The sequence below is a fragment of the Platalea leucorodia genome (genome assembly GCF_965183815.1).
Source record: "Platalea leucorodia genome assembly, chromosome: 15".
In the NCBI taxonomy this organism is placed as follows: Eukaryota; Metazoa; Chordata; class Aves; order Pelecaniformes; family Threskiornithidae; genus Platalea; species Platalea leucorodia.
In genome coordinates this window covers 7,388,175-7,409,334 of record NC_138837.1, presented here as the reverse complement: position 1 = coordinate 7,409,334, position 21,160 = coordinate 7,388,175, and the positions used below count along the sequence as shown (strand labels likewise).

General features: G+C 46.9%; 1 protein-coding gene across 3 annotated transcripts in view; it reads left to right on the top strand.

Annotated features, from left to right (window-relative positions):
• Positions 1–21,160, top strand: part of EEIG1 (estrogen-induced osteoclastogenesis regulator 1) — a 38,760-nt gene that overhangs the window by 12,318 nt on the left and 5,282 nt on the right. The window contains exons 3-11 of one of the 3 annotated variants that reach the window (XM_082327585.1): positions 9,419–9,539; positions 9,868–9,897; positions 13,562–13,678; positions 14,195–14,241; positions 16,901–17,061; positions 18,219–18,323; positions 18,594–18,783; positions 18,971–19,092; positions 20,228–20,297. In XM_082327585.1, the coding sequence (XP_082183711.1) occupies positions 9,419–9,539; positions 9,868–9,897; positions 13,562–13,678; positions 14,195–14,241; positions 16,901–17,061; positions 18,219–18,323; positions 18,594–18,783; positions 18,971–19,092; positions 20,228–20,297 (963 nt within the window). Of the gene's footprint in view, positions 1–9,418; positions 9,540–9,867; positions 9,898–12,450; positions 12,642–12,927; positions 13,421–13,561; positions 13,679–14,194; positions 14,242–16,900; positions 17,062–18,218; positions 18,324–18,593; positions 18,784–18,970; positions 19,093–20,227; positions 20,298–21,160 lie in introns of those variants that run through there. The other 2 variants (XM_082327587.1, XM_082327586.1) reach the window with 2 other exon arrangements.

Here is a 21,160-nt window from a genome sequence, read left to right as displayed (position 1 = left end):
TTGTGTGCAGGTTAATTTGCACTATCAAGACTTCTCTGGTACAGCTATATTGGCAAACTCTCCTGGTTGAAACAGGGCTGATACTGGCAAAAAAAAGGTCACTTAACTATTCTGGCATCGGTATGTCTTCACGTGCCATGAATCTGCCTTAGAGGCAAAAAGATTTGTCTCGGTGTACATCACTTGAGTCGGGGGTGTTGTTCCTAGTCTTGTGTTAATTCCTGTCAGGGTTTTCATTTTCCAGATTTACTATCCCAGCAAAGCCCTGGAATATTGAGTTGACCCGTGTCTTGATTTTTCTCATCTTGGGGGCATGTGTGGATGGTTTTTGTTTCGAAAGGTAGCTTTCTTTTTTCTTTATAAGAGCATCTTGTTTACAAACACAGCTTTCTTGCATCATGGAGTTGTAGCCACCTCTTGTACCCTGTGTGGTAGGGATATTATCAGAGTTCTCCATGCCGGAGTTGACATTGCTGTCTGTCTTCACTAGGAGTTTAAATTTAATCAGCAGAAGGCAAATCTGGAATCTCTCAGAACGACAGCTAACACTTAGGGGATGAAGGAAGTTTATAAATATATCAGCAATGGATAATCGGTGAATCTTCATTTTACATCTACAGTCTGCCAGAAGTGAAAAGGCTTTCGAAGCTACAGCGTGCTACAGAAACACATTGCCTCTGAAACGTGGTGGGTTAATCTACCTTAACCTTATAAGCATCTGTACAGCACAAACCTTAGAGGTTTTCTGAAGCATTTGGGACCTTCTGAAGCTTTAGTTCCTCTGTCTGTTAGAACCACAGAATTGAGATTTGTCCAAATGGCAAACGGGCTCTCAGAGAGTCAGGATTTTTTTTTTTAACTTCTCTTTTGTGGTTTTTTTTTACTGTGCAGTCGACTTGGTGATGAGCCTGAACGCCCCCTCCCTCTGCGCCCTCCATCCCCCGGTCACAGGGAGGTCTTAGCTTGGGTTTGCTCATCCCCTGTAACTCCATCGGCCTTGGCCAGAGGCGTACGTAAGAGTTCAGGAGCCCTTTTAGTTCAGTTGTTCCCATGCCTGTTTTACACATAGAGCACATTTGATCATTCAGTGGTCATAGTTGTGGAAAATCAGATCTGAAAGGTGTTTATGCCTAGAGTTAGACAAGTTCTTCAGAGTGTGCTGGGTGTGAACCGCAAGGTAGCCCAGTCTTTGCAGCACAGAGCAACCACAGGAGCAAGAGGAACGACACATCTGAGACAGACTGGAGAAGCCAGCACCAACATACAGCAACCCGAGCGTAGTAGCTGGTGGCTGACCTGGGCAGACCCAAGGGAAATCTGCAGTACAGACCTGTTCTTGCTTCTTCTCTAACCAAAATCCTTGTGAACTTGCTTGTGAGAGGAAAGCACCGGTGGTGGGCTCGGCAGCCCAGCATGTGGTTCGTTCTTGGCTAATCCAGCTCTAACGTAGTCTATCAGAACAACAGAAGTAGGAGTTGGTGTGGTGACTCAGTGCATGATCAGAGTTCAAAAAAAGCAAATGCGTCTTTCAGTGTTCAATACGCACGTTATTACAGACTTGTGTTTCGGTGACTGAGTCATCTACCCAGTTATTCCTTTCTTTACACTTCAGAGTTTGGTGGTTCTTTGCTTGTGATGTTTTTGCTCCTGGCACATGTCCCTGGCCTCTGACCAAAAGGAGCTTGTGCTCTGTAGATGTGGCAAGAAGTCCTTGGATATGTGCTGCTTCGGGTTGGTCTGTCCTCAGCACAGTGTGTAACAGTAGATGTATTGCACAGCATTTACTGTTACAGCCCCTTCTTGTCCTTGTTCTCCTGATGTCTGGCTTTTCTTCTCTGCTTCAAGATGACAGAATGTAAATTATAAATACCTCAAAGCAGACTGGCTTTGCTGGGCATGTGCTGTCTGTAAAGTGCCATGTGCACATCCCTTGCTGCTCTGCAGCTGAGGCTGTTAGAATTATTTCCCTTGTCTTCTCCGTGCTCCACCCTTACTTACCCTTCCAAAACTCATCTGACTTGTTCTATAGCTTAAGTTTTAAAGGGTCATTATTCTGTGACTTTCTTTCTCCATTTGGCACAATTTTTACTTCGTTATGCAACTTCTGCTGCAGCACTCGGTCACCAGCTGCATGCTATTTTTTTAATAACTTCCATTGTTTCTCATAGTATTTTTAACATCGTTCATCTTAGGAGGAGCTTAAACATTTTAAGATTTAGATACAAGGAATGGTTGGAAATATTTTTTTTTTCTAAAATAACCCCCAATGCTAGGTTTTAGAAGCCCTGGATGTACTGGAAAGTGTGGCTACCCAGTGCAGCGATCTGGAGTACATGAGATGGACTGCACTGGAAAGCTCTTGCCTATGGGACGCTCTGCGTGAGGTGCAGGATTTCATGTCTATCACTTATAAAACACACGTCTGGATGCATGTGACTGGAGTCCAGACATAACTGAATTACTGCCTTTCAAAGAAGCTGTTGATACACAACTAGGAATGCTGATGCTGGAGGGTTTTCTACTGGTGATTGCCACCCCAGTTCTCCAGTAGGTATTATCACTCCCTGGCTTGTACTGGTGGACCTTTATCAAGATTGATCACTGCCTTGGAGGGAACTGTAATATGCAGTTCAAAAGCTGCGCTTCTACGGAAATAGGCTTCTTCTGGAAATAAGGTTAAAGCCATAAAAAGTCAATCACTTGCCTGCTAGATACCAGCTTATTCCTAAGGAGGATTTCTAAGTCATTCTTTGTATCCTGTTTTGATTTCATGCTCGCCTCATTGTTTTTGCTCCAGTTCTTTCCTCGCCTGCCTTTCACATACTTGGTGCTGTCGTCGTCGTCCCCTGTCCCCCAGTGAAACGGTCTTGACTGCTCCTTACCTTGGTTTCTCAGCTGTGGCTGAAGTTTCTTCCATTAGCTTTTTTCTTTCCTGTACAGTTGCTGTTAATCCTTTTTCCTGTATTTGTCTCTTCTCTGGTCAAATAGGGATTATGCAGGCTGTGCTGTTCATTGCGTAGGTGGAATCTAGTTTCCTGAGCTGACTTTCCCTTGCTCCTCTTTCCCGTTCGCTCTTCACCCACCTCCCCACGTGCCAGCGAACAGCAGGAGCAGAGGTACGTCCATCCCCTGGCGTGAGGCAGAAATGAGCAAGCATGGTGAAGCCTTCAGAAGTGCTGGAGCTTGCCTTGTTCCCCCCCAAAAATGCTGGGTCATGCGAGTGCTTCATTCTAAAAGCATTGGTGTTCAAATTTGGCATTTAGAGAGCCCATACCTATCTCCCCTCTGGTGTGAGTGAAGAACTAAGTTGTCAGGTATAAGCTAACACCCAGAGGGGGCTGTGGGTGGGTGTCCTTCTCCACTGTGGGTCATTGGAATGGATTTGCTGGGAATTCAGAAGTGACTTTTGCAAGTAGGTGGTGGATGTGATGACCTTACTGCTGAACCCTGGTTTAAAACACTTGCAGTGAAACATCCAAATAAGACTTGCTTCAAATGACAAAGGCTTGCTTAGTTCTCTTAGTAACACAGTCTGCATCATCTGTCTTCGAGCCATTTTTCCATCATAACTGCTAATGTCTACTACACAACAACCAGCACTTGTCAGCTGGAGAATACGGGGTTGTTTGCAGTGGGGGAGATGTCCAGCTCTTTGGGTTGGCAGTTGTTCTGGTCAGTGATGTAAGCCCAGGCAAAACAGAGTAACTTTATTGTTGGGAGCTACTTGCAGCCCTTTCTGTTCTTCTGCTCAGGGAAGGCAAAACCCCTCTATGTAAATGACTGGCCGTAAAGCACTTGTACGCCTCCAGGTTAAACTGTCTGGGGTTTCCATGCATTGTGTATCCAGCTGGGTTTTTATGATCCTGTATAGTGCTCCCCAAGGAGTATAGTGTATCACCTCTCATTCTTGGGGTACGTTTCCACTGAGCTTCCCAGCACCGATTGCTGCATCGTGTTTGCTTCTGCTTTCCGCCTGTGTTTGACCTGCATGAGCTTGATAACAAGATAAAAAAGACAGCAGCCCTAAGCCTTTACTGCTATGATACATTCCCACACTGCTGTTTGCTGTGCTGTCTGCCGATGGTGCCTCTTGTTTGCTGTTGATTTCTCTCCTTTTCCTTGCCAGGCATCTGGATGGCAAAGCCTCAGAGCTGCAGTTTTCTTTAATAATACATGCGCTGCAGTGAAGTGCCCTGTCCTAAGCGCATTATTTCAGGATACCTACAGGTTCTGGATCATATATCTAAACCAGCTAATGGCTAAATGAAGGCTCACTTTCTATTTTATATATATGTTCACCCACCTTTGTATTTTCCATGCTCTATAGGCAGTGATTAGGCCCTCTGTTTGTAGCAGAACCTGCTGTGTCAGTAGGATGGTATAAATTTTGGCGTGCTGTGAGCACAGTGGTTTGAATACTGGTTACTGACCTGGGCATCTTAAAAAGTCAGTTTTGGAACAGGTTTTTTCAGGGACTTTTCCTTGCCCTTACGAAAGGTCTCTCCTACAGCTTTGCACTAGATAACTTGGTTAAAATAGTAGCTGTCTTCTCTGGGGCATAATGTAGGATTGTTCCAGACTTTGTCAAGCTAAGGGAGTGGCAGTGATCCTGCTCTAATTCAGCCTTCAGAAGTGCTGGGGAATAGATGAGGCTGCCTTAATGGTGGGTCTCTGCAGCTGAAAGCAGAGCTGTGTAAAGAAATGCTGTAGAAGCTGCCCATCAGATGCAATCTGCTGAAATAACTTGGTTTTTTTTTTTTTCTTTTCCTCCCTCTGTGATTGAGGGGATTGTACCTGCATTGCTGAGGTTGTGTTACCTTCTTCCCCAAAAGACCCTCTGCTAGAGTGTGTCGGGGCTCCTTCGAGGGCTGCTTTTCGATCTGTCCCACTTAAATGAATCTGAGCTGGGACTTGGCTCCTTGGCCTCTTTAAAATGGTGTTATCTTTCTTGTGCCTTATTGGATCGAGATGCTGCTTCAGTGATGTTGCACTCCTGCGTGCAGTGGTGAACCAGCGAGGAGGACGCAGGGCAGCGTCTGCTGGAGCAGGCAGGAGGATTAGTTCTGCTTGAAGGGTCTGACACAGATCCACATCTCCGAGAGGGGGGACAGCGAGCGTGTGGATTGGGCAGCAGAAATAGGAAAGCTCGCCCTCCCTCTTTGTGTAGATGAGGAGGAGGAAATCTGAATAAGAAGCTCTTTGTGTGCACTTATCTATATACTGTCTCATTTAGCCTAAGGTTTTCCCACATCTGCTCCTGTGCATGAAACATCAGACTGAGACACATTGCTCTACTGAAATATTTGGCGTTAGAAAGCTATTTTTTGTTGTCGTTGCCCTCCCAGTAAGCCTGTGGCCTTTTTATGATGTTTCGTACTTTTAACTGTCTTATGTGTGACTACTGCCATAAAGTAAGAGTGAAACATCTGCTTTTCTAAATGTTCCAGCAAGGCAAAACTGTTTCAGCGGGTTGTGTGTTTGAAGCACGATACCCGGCTGGGCGCAACTCAGCTTTGAGTCTGTAAATAGAAGTTTTAATCTCTGTTCTGGTGTTTCATTAGCTAGGTTTTCATGTGGGACAGAGGCCCACAGTAGCCCAAGATAGCATGGGTCGTATACATGGCCTTTTTCTAGAAGTGTTTGCTTTAGCTAACTTGCATTCATAGTGAGCTTTGTGGCTTTCTGTAACAGTGCTACTCTGTCCGTGGCACTAAAATCACAGTTGGTAAACATCTCTTCTCTAAAATCTGTTCATCGCACGTTCCTCCGCCTGTCGCCAGAGCTGCAATAAGGCTGCATGTGAGATCTGAACCTAAAGAGGCCTTGGTGGCTTCACCGACCTCACTGCTTCTTCTCTAAAAGTAGATAAACCGGTGGGTCACTGCTGTGCATCGTTCCCCTTACTTGGGTTCACACCGTGCTATGGTGAAACATTTTCTAATTGCTCTTTTTCTGGTAAATCTTCTCTTGAGGGGTAGGATGGTGGCTGGGGGATGCAGTAAACCATCCCTTCTGGCTGGCCAAGGAGCTGGAGGTAGTTGAGCAGCTCCAGGGTTGGAAGACCCCGAGAAGCTCTTTCTGGAACTCCACTTCTCACAAGAGCTGCCACAGGGTTGCATCGCTTTATGCTGAGGAGGTATATTTAGGTCTGGAAGAGTAATTACACAGCTTTGACTAAGTTTCTAGTCAGAAGAGGGCAAAGCTTAGCTTGGCAGGGATTCAACCTTCTGGGAGTCTTTTTGCAAAAATGGTACAGACGGCTTTTTTAAAATAAAACTTCTGAAGACCCGTTGAATTGGCACCTAGTACCAGGCATTGGTCTGATCTATTTCTGGCTTTCCAAATACAGAGTACAGCTTAAAATTAGACACTTCTGGTTTTAAGCTGTTAGTTTCTGCTTTGCTTTTAGGTGCCTTGTGATTAGGATGGAAGGAAACGCCTCTCAGTGCAGCCCTCACCACGCTGCTTGTGTGATTTTGGTTTCTGTGTGATGGTTCCTAATTGTACATCAGAGAATATTCTAGGGCTAAAGACAAAACTGCTCCTCATCTGAGCCCACTTTTTTCCCTATTTTAGTGTTCTCTAATTACCAGCCTAACGATAGCTTGATGGGAGGTGGATAGACAAAGCCCATCGCTTCCCCACATGCCATCTTTTGGAAATGTGGAACTAATTTTGTAGAGTTTGTCTTGAAACAATAGTGCTGTCGCTTGCTTGTCTACCACTACAGACCCAGCCCCCACCCTTAAAAGCCATTCTTTAAAGTGAAAAAGAAAGTTGAAAGTCACTGTTGAATGATTGTGAAACTTGTGACTGGAAAGCAGCTCTGCATTTTATCTTGTAAACTCCTTTCCACCCTGTGCAGACTATTCCAAAGACATAAAAAGCCCCAAGCTACGCATGCACCTGCAGCTCAGGTTCGTGTTCCCAGTGCTGTGGGTAACATAACCCCCCCCAAATCCTTTTCCTAATCCCTTGTGCCGTGTGGTATCTACAGCAGTTTTGGAAAGCCAACATACATCCTTAATAAGAAGCAGAATGTCTGTTAGCAGAGCTCGTGCTAAGGGCAAATTAGCTATGAAGGAGCTCTTTATTACTAATCGGTACTTTTTGCCGCGTTTTGAAGTAATTAGCCTTCATTGGACTTAGCAGCATCCAGCAGATGCTTAATCATAGCTGCATTGTAATGTGAGCAAGAACTGATGAGTAAGGAAACTCGCACGCTAGAGCAGCTCTTGCCGATCCCACTGACGAAGCAGCTGTGGGGAGCCGGGCACATGCGATGGGCGTTCGGGAGCTGAAGCTTAGTCGCTTAAGTATTCGCTTGTGACAGGAGTTAGAGCTCTGAGCCGCGTTTGTGAACGAGGTTTGCAGCAGTGAGCTGTTGTACCTGTCTGATCGGAAGATGGTTCACTTGTAGCTGCCTTCCAGGATTCAGCTTGAAGCTCTGGTGTCGTTAGCAGAATTAGCATTAGCCTTGCTCTCTAGAAAATAGTGGTTCCTTTTTAAAGACGACTAATGCTGCTAAAATATTGGGTGTTTTCTGCATCCCATGTACCTTCCTTATGTTTCTGAACCGTGTGAGTTCGCAAGCGTTTTTCTATTCTGTTAAATGCCTTTTTTTTTTTATCTGTATCTGAGTTTTCCTTCCTTTAGGTCATTAGAGATACCTACTATTAAGTCAGGTTTAAGGTACCTCGTATCTGAAATTTAACTTGCCTAATTTGGCTGGCTCGGTGAATAATTTATTATAGGCAAAGCCTTTTTAATTCCTCTGGAAGTGTTTCTTCTCCTGTCTGAAGGAGCTGGAGTGAGCTGAGTGGAGCAATGAGAACCAGATCTCATCTTGAATTAATCCCAGATTCAAAGGTATTTTCGGCACTTGGATGTCTCGCTTTTCAATGACTTCAATAGCTAGCCTGGAAGGCGTTTAAGTTCACTTCCTTAAAGGAATTGCTGCCTTCTGTTTTCCCTCGTTTTAAACAGGGATGATCAGCCCTTATCTGCATTACAGAGGATTATAGGTTTCAGTTATTTGTCAGCCGCTCCTTTTCTGTTCCCCGTGTTTGCCTTGGCCAGCACGTTCAGGTCCCACAAAATAGCTCCGAGGACTAGAGGGGACCTCCTGGGTCAGGATCCAGTCCCTGGTCGCTGTCCCGTTGGGCTCACCTGGAGGTTGCAGAAGGGTTTGTTGGGCTGTGCACCCACTTCTGCCCCTTCCTTCCCAGGAGGAGAGTTGAAGCAATACCAAGACTGATCCTTCTCCCCTTTGCCACCGATCTCTTTGGCTCACATCGTGCCCGGGTCAGGTGGTGGGAAGCCTCCCTTTCCCTGCTAAAGCAAACACGTTATCGGGTGCCCTTGCCCCTTTGTCCTGTGCTAAGAGGAGAGATAAGAGTGAGATGCAAATTTGCTAGCTCATAGCTGTCAAAAGTGCCTTCCCTTCCCCCTGCCACGGCCTCGTTACTTTGAGAACTTAATTGGCTGAGGGCCAAGCTCGGAGCCATAAACGGATCAGGTCCTGCAGAGGCTCCATGGGGAACCAGAGCCCAGTGGAAGGAGCCGCACACCTTGTTTCTGGGCTCCTTTGAACCTGCCTCCTTTGAAGGGTGAAATCCAGCTTCCCCTGAGGGCTCTGCAGAAGCCAAAGCTATACCTGAAGCGATTCCTGCGCTCAGGAAGGCTGCTTCTCTTCCTCCTGCGGCTCAGGCTATGGAGCCACGCACTTCTCCACTCGCCCTGGAGATGCAAGTAGGCTGCTCAGAAACTGTGCAAGGAAAACTGCCTCCTCCCTGGCTGAGACTGCTTTATGGTCTGAACCCCCCCATGATTTGAAGCACGGTGTTGGCTTGGTGTGGTCCTGTCTGCGTGCACCCAGGAGCATTTCCGTGTGCGTTTTTGTCCTCCTTTGAGCTGGCCGTCCTCACTGGCTTCATCCCAGCATAAGAAGCAGGATGGCTGTCTGGGAAGGACAAGCCGTCCAGGACACATAGCACGTTTGCTGTACAAAGGCTGTACAAAACAGGCACGTTGTAGGAAAATAAGTTTGCGAACCTTCAGCCCAGTTCGGTTACGGAGGTTGGATCCATCCGGGCCGGACGGTGAATGAGCTAAACCTGCTAAGCAGGAAACGTCGGAGAGCTTGTGAGAGCTTTAAAGGCAAACTCTGTTGATGAGTTGATCAGTCTTCCCTGTAACCTAGGTGAATTTTGCCTGTATTGACTAGTGAAAAGCTTAATTCTAACACAGCGCCTTTGTGTGGTGCAGTTTCGGGTGGTGTGGACCGAGCTGTGTTGTAGAGGATCTTTGCACGCCAGGTCACGAGGCATTAAAAAAGATACTTAATAGTCAGGATTGATATGGCTTTGTACCTTTATTTAAAGACTGTTGGGGTTTTTTTTTTTTTGCTTTCTTATAGAGAGGAAGTTCAGGAAAACTGTGTCCGCTGGAAAAAGAAATTCACTTTTGTGTGTAAAATGAGTGCCAACCCAGCCACGGGACTCCTGGACCCCTGCGTCTGCCGAGTATCTGTCCGTAAGGTGAGCACCTAGCTTCTGCTTCTGGCGGGCAGTACTGCCAGCGTACTGGTGCTGGTTACTAGCTGCTTTTTTGGCAGCAAGAAGAATTTCATGGACAGTGGTGGGAAGGAAAGATTGTTTGGGCCAGGATGTGACTCGAACGGAGCCTCTCTCTCCAGCAAAGGTGCTTGATGGAGGGTGGGAGCGACCAGGGTGGTGGTAACCCTTGAGGGAGAGACAGAGGTTTGTGAAATCCTGAGAGCAAATTCCAGGATGGAGTAATGACTTTCCCCGTTTCCCCAGCACATAAAATAGCTGCTTTTCCTGTTTGTTTTGTCTCCCATTATAGGAGCTGAAGGGCGGAAAAACCTACTCAAAGGTAAGAGCACAGAAAGGGCAAATGTGGCAGAGCGATGATGGTCTTGTCTTCTGTTAGTGCTTTACACCCATTAGAAACCAGTGGCTGCTGCATGAAGCAATCTGGAGAGATGGTCATTAGTTCTTCGTTTAAGCCTGAGTTAAGTGATTTCCCGAAAAGATCAACTTGCTGGGACAGGATCCAGATTGCACTGGACGTGGATTTGAGAAGGGGGTTGGGAAGATGATCTGCATGTCTTCAAACTTTGGGGAAGTTCTGAGTCAGATATGAACTCTCTGGCTTCTGGCAACGTCTTCCTAATAAAGAAACACAGACTCCAGTTCTGTTCTCCAGAACGCAGCAGCCAGCTGCGGCTGGGGTAGGCACCTCGCTGCCTCACGAGTGCAGGCAGAAGCCTCCAGCAGAAATCACCACCTTCCAAAGCACAAGAGACACTGAGGCAAAAACCAAACTGATCAGCAGGGATGTTTTGGGTTGTTCCGCCCCATTTTCTATGCTATGGAAGAGACAATGGGCCACCCCCTTCTCCTCTTTGTGCTGGATCAAGAGACAATGTTGGCTTAGAAGCTGAGCTCGCACAGAGCCCGAAACCATGTTTGTTTGAAAATGAGTCACTGCTGCTAGTTTCTAATAAACAGATGTTCAGGTCACACACAACCTTGTAAGAATTTCTTCTAACTGATATCCTTCCTCAGACCATGGAGGCAACTGGCTTTGAAGGGTAAACTGCACTTGCTCCTGCAGTGCTGTGTGATGGAGGGCAACATTGCTGCCCACACCCGTTCCTTTTTTGTTGCTAATTAGGACATGGTCTCTAGGGCCATCACTTTCTCTTTCACTAAATTCACACTGGGGGGAGGTTATTCCTCCATTCTGCAGAGCTGCCTGTCCAGGGAGAGCAGCATAGCTGGAGGAAGAGACATGCCTCTGAGACAAAGTAAATGCATCAGCCTGCACCTCCTGCAGTGTCCATCCTTGAGCTTCCCGCCGTGTTTGGAAATGCAGAATTAAAGGAAGCCTGAAGGCATGTCTCCATGGTGGAGTTAACCTGGGCTCTTATTCAGGCCATGTTCTAACCCACTTCCCTTTTACTCAGTCTCCAGTTGTGTTTAGTGACACTTTGGAAGAGACCTAGTTGCTCCAGCCCAGAATTGGAGACCAAAGCTCAAGTACTTGTCATCTCTTGGGCTGGTATCTTGCTTGGTCTCCTGTGAAGAAGACGGGCACGTTCTCCTAGAATTCAACAGAAGATGACCCAAACTTTTTGCCAGCTCAGAGACGAGGGATGTCACACCAGACGCGGTGATTAAGCCTTGCAGTCTTGCTCTATGGACCACGCTTGTACCAGGCAGGTCCTCGTGGCAGAACAGACTTACTTGGGATTCCTAAGGTTTCTAGCAGAAATCTGTGGTGTAAGTTCATGCGACTAATTTCCCATTCTAAACAAGGAGTCCTCACCTTTTGAAACTGTATTCACTCAGCTGAAAAATCCTCCAGTTGTGGCAGCAGATGAGGAAAATGCAACTTGGGAATGCCCTCTTTACCTGGTCCCCCTTCAGCAGGGACTGAGAGCGATGGAGCTGTTTGTGCTCAAGACAGAGTTTCCATCGATTTGCGCACCTTTTGGTTTGACGTTAATGTCGCTTCAGTGTCAGGGGTTATAGAGCGGAAGCCAACAGGAAGGACTGATAAAGCGGAAACTCTTTCTCCGAGCTGGAAGAAACACCATCAGCTGGCTGGAAAACTGAGGAAACTGTACCAAAAGGTTACATCTGAAAACATCCTTTTGTTAAGGGATCCTTCCTCTATATACTGGGAGTCTGCTTCCTGAGAAGAGCTTCTGACCTCAGCACACCATACGGGTCGCTGGAGGGTTCTCCCACGCTCTGTCCTCCGGTGTCGATCTTCTCGCAGGAGTTAGTGCTGTGGTGGAGGAGGAGGGATCAGGGTCTGGGCCACTCCTGTGCCATGTTGTTCTGCTGGTGTGGTCGTGCCGTGTCTCCTCTGTCCTCCAGTTTTGTCACAGTGATGGATTGCAGCTCCCTCTGTGGCTTTCTCCTGTCCTGTTTATCTCTGAGAGATAAAAATTCACTGGTTTTTCCTTATCGGTGAATATTCAGCAAGCAGCATAGCCCTTGGCTAGAAGAGACAGAGGAACATCTACAGCAAGGGCTGGAGAAACACTTGTGTTAAGGGAATTCTTAATTCTTTTTGGAGAATAGAGGGAGACAAGGTTATTTTTTTTTCCCTTTCTTTTTTTGATGAAGAAAGGTTCCTGCTCTATCCCACCTTTTTTTTTTTTTTTTTTTTTTTTTCTTCTTCTTTGCCGTCAGGTCTTGTTCCCCTTTGAGAATGGGACGGAGGAAGCAGCTATGCTAATCTTGCTGCTGTCTTCCCCTGAATCATGTATCTTGTGCAGACTGTGGTTTAGGCTTTTGATTTGGAACAGTGGGAGCCAGGATTCATACGGCAGCGACTGTGGTTTGTGCTGTGACTCCCTATCAGCTCACGCAGTTGACAGAGCACCACATTTCCCTCGCATGGTGCTACTGTCTGGGGCTCCCTGTTCAGCTGTGTCATCTGGCTGTCAACACCAAGGCAGGAGAAACGCGCTGCAATGCACAGAATAACGGCTAGGTCTGAGCTGCTGCTTCTCCACCTTCTCTCCGTGTTCTCCTGGAAGCTGACCTGTATGTTGAAGCAACGCAAACTTTCCGTGCTTGGACGGTTTGGCCAAATACGGGGTACAGCATCTCTTCCTGATCAGATTAGATGAGACACGACTGACTTTTATTGCTAAAGCTCTGCATAAAAGAAGCTGTAACTTTTTCTTTGAAACGCTTTATTAATACACCAGGAATTAGAGCAGAAAAACAAAAGTACTCTTTGTTGTGTTTATCTTTACTCTAGAGGCATCAGTACCCTCTTTGAATTTGCCTGTGATCTTCAACTTTCTGTCACCTTCCCTATTTGCTTCCCCTTTGTTAGAGAAGGTTTAGAGAGCTCACAACTCAATCTCTCCAAATATTTCTCTTCCCTTCTGCCTGTCAAACATACCACTGGCTAGTTAAATCTTAGTGGTATTAAGGAAACTTTGCTCCAGGAGTTCCCAGCCCCGCAGCTGCGTCTGCGGAGGTGCCTGGCTCTGGACTTCCAGCTTGCTGTGCTGAAAGTCTCGGTTTTGTTTTTCAGGACAGTGTCACTTTCCTCTGTAACAATATCCTTTCATCTCCTGGTTCACATGCTCCACTGCATTCTGGGATGGCCCGATACAAAGAGAGCCTTATTATGTTTGTGTATGTGTGATTCTGTTTTTTCCACATCGTTGACCTAGTGCCTTCCATGTCCTTGGTTATGCAAGGACTGCGGGCTGGTTAACACTGTCCTGGCCAGACCACTACTGTACGTCCTTCCTCCACGCGGGGCTGGCTTCCTGAAGGCCTCCGAGCATCCACCTGGCCTGGGACTGGGAACGTGACCCTGCCCGTCCTCGAGAGTAGGGGGTCTTCACAGCCACGACTGTGTGTGTACCAGCTTCTGTTTCTGCCCTCGCTCGCAGATGCGAGCTTTGGTCTGTGTGACACCACATATCCCTTTATTGAGTGATTTTTTTTTTCTTTTTTTTGTTCTCTCCCCTTCCCCTCCATTGTTTTCTTGGCTACAGCTGGGCTTTGCTGATCTAAATCTGGCAGAATTTGCGGGCTCTGGGTCCACTGTCCGTTGCTGCTTGCTGGAAGGATACGATACTAAGAACACCCGACAGGACAACTCCATCCTAAAGGTACGGCAGCTGGTGCTGCTACAGTGGAAATCCTACTATTGAATTCGGAAAGATTGCAGCCAGAGCGCAGCGCTAGGCCTGAGAGAAGGTCCTGTTATGTACGGAGACAGGATTTTGCTTTTATGCTGCTCGTCTGACTTGGAAAGTTTCCCATTATCAGAGTTGCCCTTTGGTATCTTGGCATCCGTGTGGCCAAGCGATGACCCTCGATAGCATTCTTTGTCATCAAAGAAAGCGTGTACAGGAAAGAAAGCATGTACAGGAGCGGGGAAAAAAGTTAAGTGCATTGTCAGGGTGGCCAGGCTGGGGTCCTGTGAGCCACTGCAACTTGGAGTTACTGATGCCAGTGATTTGGGGCGGGGAGGGAAATACCTTGGTAAATCCCTGGGGCTGATTTCCTTTGGAAAGGACCTAGGTCTTGCTAATCTTTACACCTAGCCCTTGACCTGCTGGTTGTTGTGAAGCGAGGAGCTCGCCGCAGCATGGCTAACGATGTGCCTTGTCCCTCCTCCCCAGGTCACGATCGGAATGTCCCTGCTCTCGGGGGACCCCTGCTTCAAAACGTGAGTTTCTGGGTGCTCGCCCCATTCTGGGCAAACCAGGACACCTGGTTCTTTTGCTGTTCTCTGCTGGAGACTAAAATTGATGGGGAGGGGGAAAAGATACCCTTGATATTGGGAAATACAGGGGAAAGCTTGGAACTGGTGGTCTGGACTGTTGAATCAGCCAGAATAGCTAAGCCAGCCTGTGCTGCTGTTGTTTGTTCTCTGCTCTGGTTTTCCCAGCTTGGTTTTTGGTTGTGCCAGGATTTTCCCTGCTAATGTCAGTTAAGTTTTGGAAACTAATGGATGTTAATAACAAACTTCATGTTTTGCATGAAGGACAGAATTCCTCGTAGCTCTGGGCTTGGTTTCACTGACCTCTGAGAAGGGAAAGGTCAATGAAGAAAACAGTCTTGGAAATGGACACACTTCAGCACATATCACACAGGATAAGATCTTGAACTGAAACAGCAACACAAATACTGCAAGGCTGAAACATTTTAGTTCTCCTTTTTTTCTACAGGGACCCAGATTCACAATTTGTATTAATTAGCACAGAAATTGCAATCATGTACTTTTTTTAAATGCATCGTGATAGGAAAGAATAAGTAGAGGTAAGCTATGAAGCAGTTTTGTTGCTTAAAAAATTGTTGAGGATCAACTAACAAATATACCCGCAAGATGTACCTTCACGCTGCAGCATAGCGTTGCAAGGCTCGGCAGTCCAAGGCGGCCGCCTTAGCGTGCTGTAAGGCGTGTGACTATGCAGGACTGGCAGGTGCTGATACAAATATTTTGTGTTCACTCCCAACAGTATGAGAAAAGAAAGCTTTACCTTGAGGCCACCTCTTGTACTAGTGGTATTCTGGGCTGAAAGGTCTAATTTTAGGAGCTAGCTTAAAGTGTATAAATTAGCTTGCACTCATGTTATAAAATGCTGGATAATTTTTGGTTGGTTTCTTTTGTGAATGGCTTTTCATAGTGCTGCAGCATTTTCTGAGACTTTCAAACCCTAAATGCCATGTCATCTGATTCTGAAAAATTTCTGCTTCGAAAGGAAGTGTAATAAAGAAGTTTTGGATATCTTAAACCTAAACTTTGTAACCGTAACAGATGTTTTAAATCTAGGGGACTAGGATGTCTGGCAATAATATGTCTGACAAAAATACCTGTTGCGCCTTCACTGTGGAAGCAAGTCCCACTGTTAGAGTGCCTGAAAATTAGGCAGGATTGGAGATATATATATCCATTTAATATAAGTAGGGTCAGTCTGAAAGTCAAACCTCCTAATTTTCTTAAAGGATTCTTGCAGTCATTCCCATTTTTTCCTTATATGTTGACGATGCGCAAATGTCTAAAAGTGGAAGCTTTGCATGTAGAGTAGTCCTTGATCAGTAGAGCTTTTGCGAAACGGCGCTCATTAGAGGATTAGGCAGGAATTAAACTGTGCTGGGAAATTGCTTCCGAGCACTGACTTTCTGCAGCACTGGGATGAACCTTCTCCTCCTGGGTGCCGTGCAGGAGGGCAGAGCAGGCTGAGCTGACCCACGGCTGCTCCGACAGCTGCTGCAGGAACGGTTTGCTTGATAAAGGCTGTAAAGGCCTTATTAACCTGCAAAGCAAAGTCCCCAAAGTACCCAGGTGTGTGTAAATCACTGATAACATGATTAGGGAGGGTTTTTTTTCCCTGGGGAAGGCATGCTGTGGGCTTCCTGAAAGGCTGTTTGGCTGCCCATATAAAACATTCCCAGCGCTTTATTTTTTCACCCAAAATACTGCAAAGGTCCTCCCATGTAGCATCTTCCCTCCGAGCTCTAAGTGAGACAAATAAAAGTTTTTCTTTCTCACTCCTTACTTAAAAAGCATAATATGATCCATTAGTTCCAGTTCAGACTTCAGGCTACAGGGAGGTTAGGGCTCCAACAGGAATATTCACTTTGCCACGCTGTACATACCATGGCTTCCACCCAAAAACACTTCTGGAGGAAGGGAGGGGGCTCCAGGCACTCGCCGCTTTGCCCTGCAGTCAGCATTTACAAAGGGATGCTGGGAGCACGCAGAATAACCAGAAAAATAATTTTGACAGCTGGAAAAACACTTTAGTCTCACTGAAAAGGAGTTTAATCGTCAGTTAAAAAAATGGAAAGGTTATTTGATCGTTGTAAAAGTACTCTCATAGGGGGAAGGGGGTGCTGGGATAAAAGGTTTCTTTTTGACCTGACTTAGAAAGGTGTAATGAAAGGGTGCTGGAATTTAGAGCTGGACAACAGCAAACCGGCTCCTGTTTGTGAGGCCAGCTGACCGCTCGACACGTGTTGGGGGAAAAGGGCAGCTCTGGATGGTCTTCTGGGGGGTACTGCAGGCTCTGAGCCTGTCGTCCTGTATAAATGACTGAATGCTCTCTTTTTGCCTTAATTTACCTCAGAAACTTGCTTTTCCTTGTAATGCAGTCCAGATGCAGTACGAGGTAGGGAAGACGAGAGTCTTGCATGTAGGAAAGCAAAATTCAATGTCACGCTGTGTCACAAGCCACAGAGGGCTGCCAGCTTCGCCCTCCCCACAAAGTGTGGGTGCAGGCAGGGGGACCCTCTTGATAGAGCAGAGTGGGAATTGCCGGTGCAGTGGGGTGATTCCCAGTCCCTGCATGGCAGTTTGTAACCTTCTTCGCTTCTGATTACAGGCCTCCTTCCACCGCCAAATCCATCACCATACCGGGACAAGACTCTACCCTGCAGCTGACCTGTAAGGGTGAGGGAACCACAAGCAGCAGCAGCAGTAGCAGTTCAGCCGCAATTGGCTCTCTGCGTCAGACCAAGCCAAGAACTGCCATTCTCAGCTCGGGTATGAATGCCCGTCCTGGAGCCATGCAACGCTTGGCTGTGCCTGGACACTCTTTTGTTTTTTCCCAGCAGTTGCAAGCACAGAAACTCTTCAATTTTTCATGTTTTCTAGCACCCATCCTCACCCCTCTGCTCATTAAGAAAATTGAGAAAAACAAAACCTTCTATTAAGTGCAGCTGAGGGGAAGCAGCATGAATTTTTGCCACACGTTTCTGTTAGTGGAGATAAAGCAATTTGTTCTTTTTGCTGGGGATTTAATAATTCATGTATTGCACTCATCCCTGCTTTCCATTGTGTTCAATGACACTTAACATTGTTCTCCACTCAGCTATTCTGTTGCTCAGGCTTATCTTCTAGAAAAGTTCCTCTGAAGGTTTCAGAGGTTGGTTTGAGGTCTAATGGCCTTGTTCCAGCTGCTGATGCGGAGTTCTTTGGCTTCACTATGAGCCCATTTTCAAGGGCACTGCATTTTCCCATAGCCTTTTTTCTTCCTAGCACACTCCAAATGTGCAGGCAGATACACTGCACCAAAATAGCACTCTAGTCTCATCGCCTCAGTGACTTAGCACAGTGTGCAAGTGCCCTTCTTAAAAAGCTGGCTAACGTGTTACACTTGTGCGCTTTTGGATCAGCTTGCTGCAAGAGAGACAAGCAGGGGCAGTGGCAGAGGAGCAGAGGTTACGCTGAGGTGTCTGTATCAAATTCAGATGTGATTTAAATGGCATGGGCTCTCTCACAAGTAACAGAAGGGGAAAGGTAGTTACAGGAGAAGCACCCAAATGGAGGTTGTAATACTTTACTGCCAGTGGCCATTTGATGCTTTCTTGGTTTTAGCTTAATGCTTTTAACTATGGGTAACTTCAGATAAGGCCTGTCCTTCTAGATCCTTCAAGTCCCCAGAGATGCTTGTAAATTCAGGTGCTGGATGCTAGAACTGGTGATAAGCTTGATAGAGAAGCTCATTGTTGTCTCCCGTACTCCCCAGCTGCTTCTAAGCTCTGTGCTAGCCTGCGTAGCCTGTACAGCAGGGCTCTGCCAACAGACTTGCCCTTCTCTTGATCTGGTGTCCCAAGATCAGCCTCCAGTCCACGGTGATCAGCAGGCAATGTGCTGGCTTGGGTACGGTGTAAGTGGAGTGCCCTGTTGTTCTTTGGCAGGTGTCCCAGAAGAACCGGATCAGAACCTGTCCAGCCCGGAGGAAGTCTTCCACTCGGGGCACTCGCGGAACTCCAGCTACGCCAGCCAGCAGTCCAAGATCTCCGGTAACCATTTATCCAGATGGCTCTGCCAGTACTGGTCCTATCCCTTTTTCTTTCCTGCAACAAGCTCTCATGAGAGTGATTTGCAGCCATCTCTCTTGCCCTGCTCTTTAATATCAGAGTGTCCTGTTTAGTCTCTGCAGATGAGCTCATAGATGTATGTCTGAACCTCTGTACGTGGGAGCAGAAATGCTGGTCTGCAGCTGCCCTGCCTGTTAACTGTGCTGTTGGGAAGGGGAGAAGATCTGGTTTGTAATCACTCTGTTTTTGCAGGTTACAGCACGGAGCACTCCCGTTCTTCTAGTATGTCCGACTTGACCCATCGCCGGAATACCTCCACCAGCAGCAGCGCGTCCGGAGGGCTGAGCATGACGGTGGAGTGTCCCGAGGGAGAGCGGGACCACAAAATAGAGAAGCCACCTCGCCCCCCCAGACCAGCCCTGCTGCTGGATAGACCCTCCCGGTAGGTAACTGAGGGGCAAAATGCCTTCGCTGGGAAGGCAAGACAGAATCTACTCCTGTGTCTTGGTGCAGTGGTAGATTGGATTGTAGCTGCTGAGAAGGAGGCTATTACCAAGGGAAGCAGGAGAGTATCTAAAGTCTGTGTCTTGAAAAGCTGAGTAAGTTTTCCTTTTATTTTCTCTCCGCAGGAGGAAAAAAGATTCAGTGGAGAGTCACCCAACCCGAGTGGATGACACCAGGATCGATGCTGATGATATAGTGGAGAAAATAATGCAGAGTCAGGACTTCACAGATGTCAGCAATACTGAAGGTGAGAGGATGAGTCTCAAAGAGGAGGTCTTGGCTCTTCTTTTAGCAAGGCTGCCAGGCTTTTACAGTCAGATCCGATCTGCCATGGACTCCCTTCTCCTTTGGACAGCAATTTGTTTTCAGTGCTTGCTAGGTGTTTCTGTGGTAGGTAAACAAACCATGTGGATTTGAGAGCTGCACATCCATTAGCAAATAGCGCTTGCTGCTGTTCTGTACACTACAGCAGAGGCTGAACAGTAGCTCAAACATACAGGACGAGAGGGGAAAAACACCGATTCTTCAGTGCAGTGGAAATCAGTTACATCAGCTGTCTGCACTGCTCTAGTGGCCTTCATCCAGGGTCAGCCCAAGGGTATTTATGAAAGTAGGAGAGCACAACTGGAGGGGAAGCAGCACATCTCTGCAAAAAGATGGAAAGAAAGGTGGGTCACAACGTGCTGGCGATCAGGTCTGTCTGAGAGCCCAAGAAGGGGTCTGCACCATTGCAGTCACAGCATCTGTTAAGAGAAAACTAATAATATCACTGCATCCGTTTTAATTTTCCAGTTGAGCCTAGAAATCAATCTTTTTCATCTAGCTGAGGTTTTTCGATAGGTTTTAAACCTGAGCCTAGCTTGTTAGTAGTACTTCTACAGTTAGTCACCTTAAATTGTCGCATATGGCAACATTCTTATCGTATGGGGATTTATACCTTGCTCAGCATGGGTTAAAACTAGACTGAATGTAGCCACCTCTCACCATCAGAACAGGCTGAGTTTCTCCTCTGGTGAGCCTACAAAAGCAGCGTGAGGCCCCACATCTCATCTGTTCAGATGTGTTTAAGCTGACCAAGAACTTGCATCAACGGAATTGCCTTAAAAGAAGCAGCTGGAGGAGTATCACTGAATTAATTTCTCTGTGTTTACTCTTCCAAAGCTCAGTGCTGTGGTTGATTTGTACATGAGGCTCCCTTTCGGAGCAAGGAGAGGAGTTCCCAGGGGCTCTATTACTGTGGGAACACCAGAAAGTGTGCATATGCATTCCCAGAAACACATTTGTTCCCGTGCTGACCATCGTGTAAGGCGGCTGGGAGGGGAGCACCTGGCAGCCGTCGGTAGTGCTGGATTTTGATGTCTCTCTTCCTTTTCTACCTGCAGACAGTAACCTGAGGTTGTTTGTGAGCAGAGACGGAACAACTACATTGAGTGGTATTCAGCTGGGAAACAGGTAGGCTTCCTGAAAGGCTGACAGAGGTGCTCCAGAGAGATTAGTTAGCTGTTTGTACCCGGGAAACTTTCACCCTTTGCTACAGGAGAGATTTCTAAACATCATGTGCTACATGGTGGCTTTATTCCCACATTAACACCCCTGGGATCCCCCTGGTGACAGGCTACAGCTGCACTGGAGTATGAACGCAGTTCTCAGCAGGAGCTCAGAGGGATAACGTGATCCTAGTTGTAAGATCCGAGAACAGAAGTCAGGAGTAGAAGGACAAAATGGTAGAGGTTGGTTCCTGTTTGCTCCTGCACCAGACTGAAGGCAGGGAGCTTTGCCTCCTGCTGGCCTGCAGCAAAACTGCAGCAGCCTGGTTTATTGTCCCTTTTCCCTGCTTCCTCTGTCTTTGTCGAGAGCTTGTTCTCTCATGAAAGACTTCTGAACAAATAAAACTTTTTCTTGCCACAATAGCTCTTAGTACAGTGTTTTGGCTGGTTGTGTTTGAGCCTTTATAGCATCTTTTGAGGTTAAAAAAAAAAAAGCAATCGTGGTAATGCAAAGATGTGTCAAGTCTGTGACAAAACTGGGAGCAAAGCAAAGCCAGGAACACTGGCTCTTTGCGCAGGATACTCCCCCCTTTCCTCTGTCCTTTAGAAGGATTCGTGTGCTACACCCAGCTCTTTCAAGTGCTCTAGTGCTAGCTTGCCACGTAGCTGTCTGTTTTGCGTTATGAGGGTTGACTTCTTGCCAGACTGACTCGTTATTTTCAGTATTTTGTGTGGGGTTAGAGGGCGATGTTTGTGAGCGGAGAGCTCTGAATAAGAACTTGCTTGCTCTAAGTGACTGAGGAAAATAACCTGGCTTTCTCATCTTCT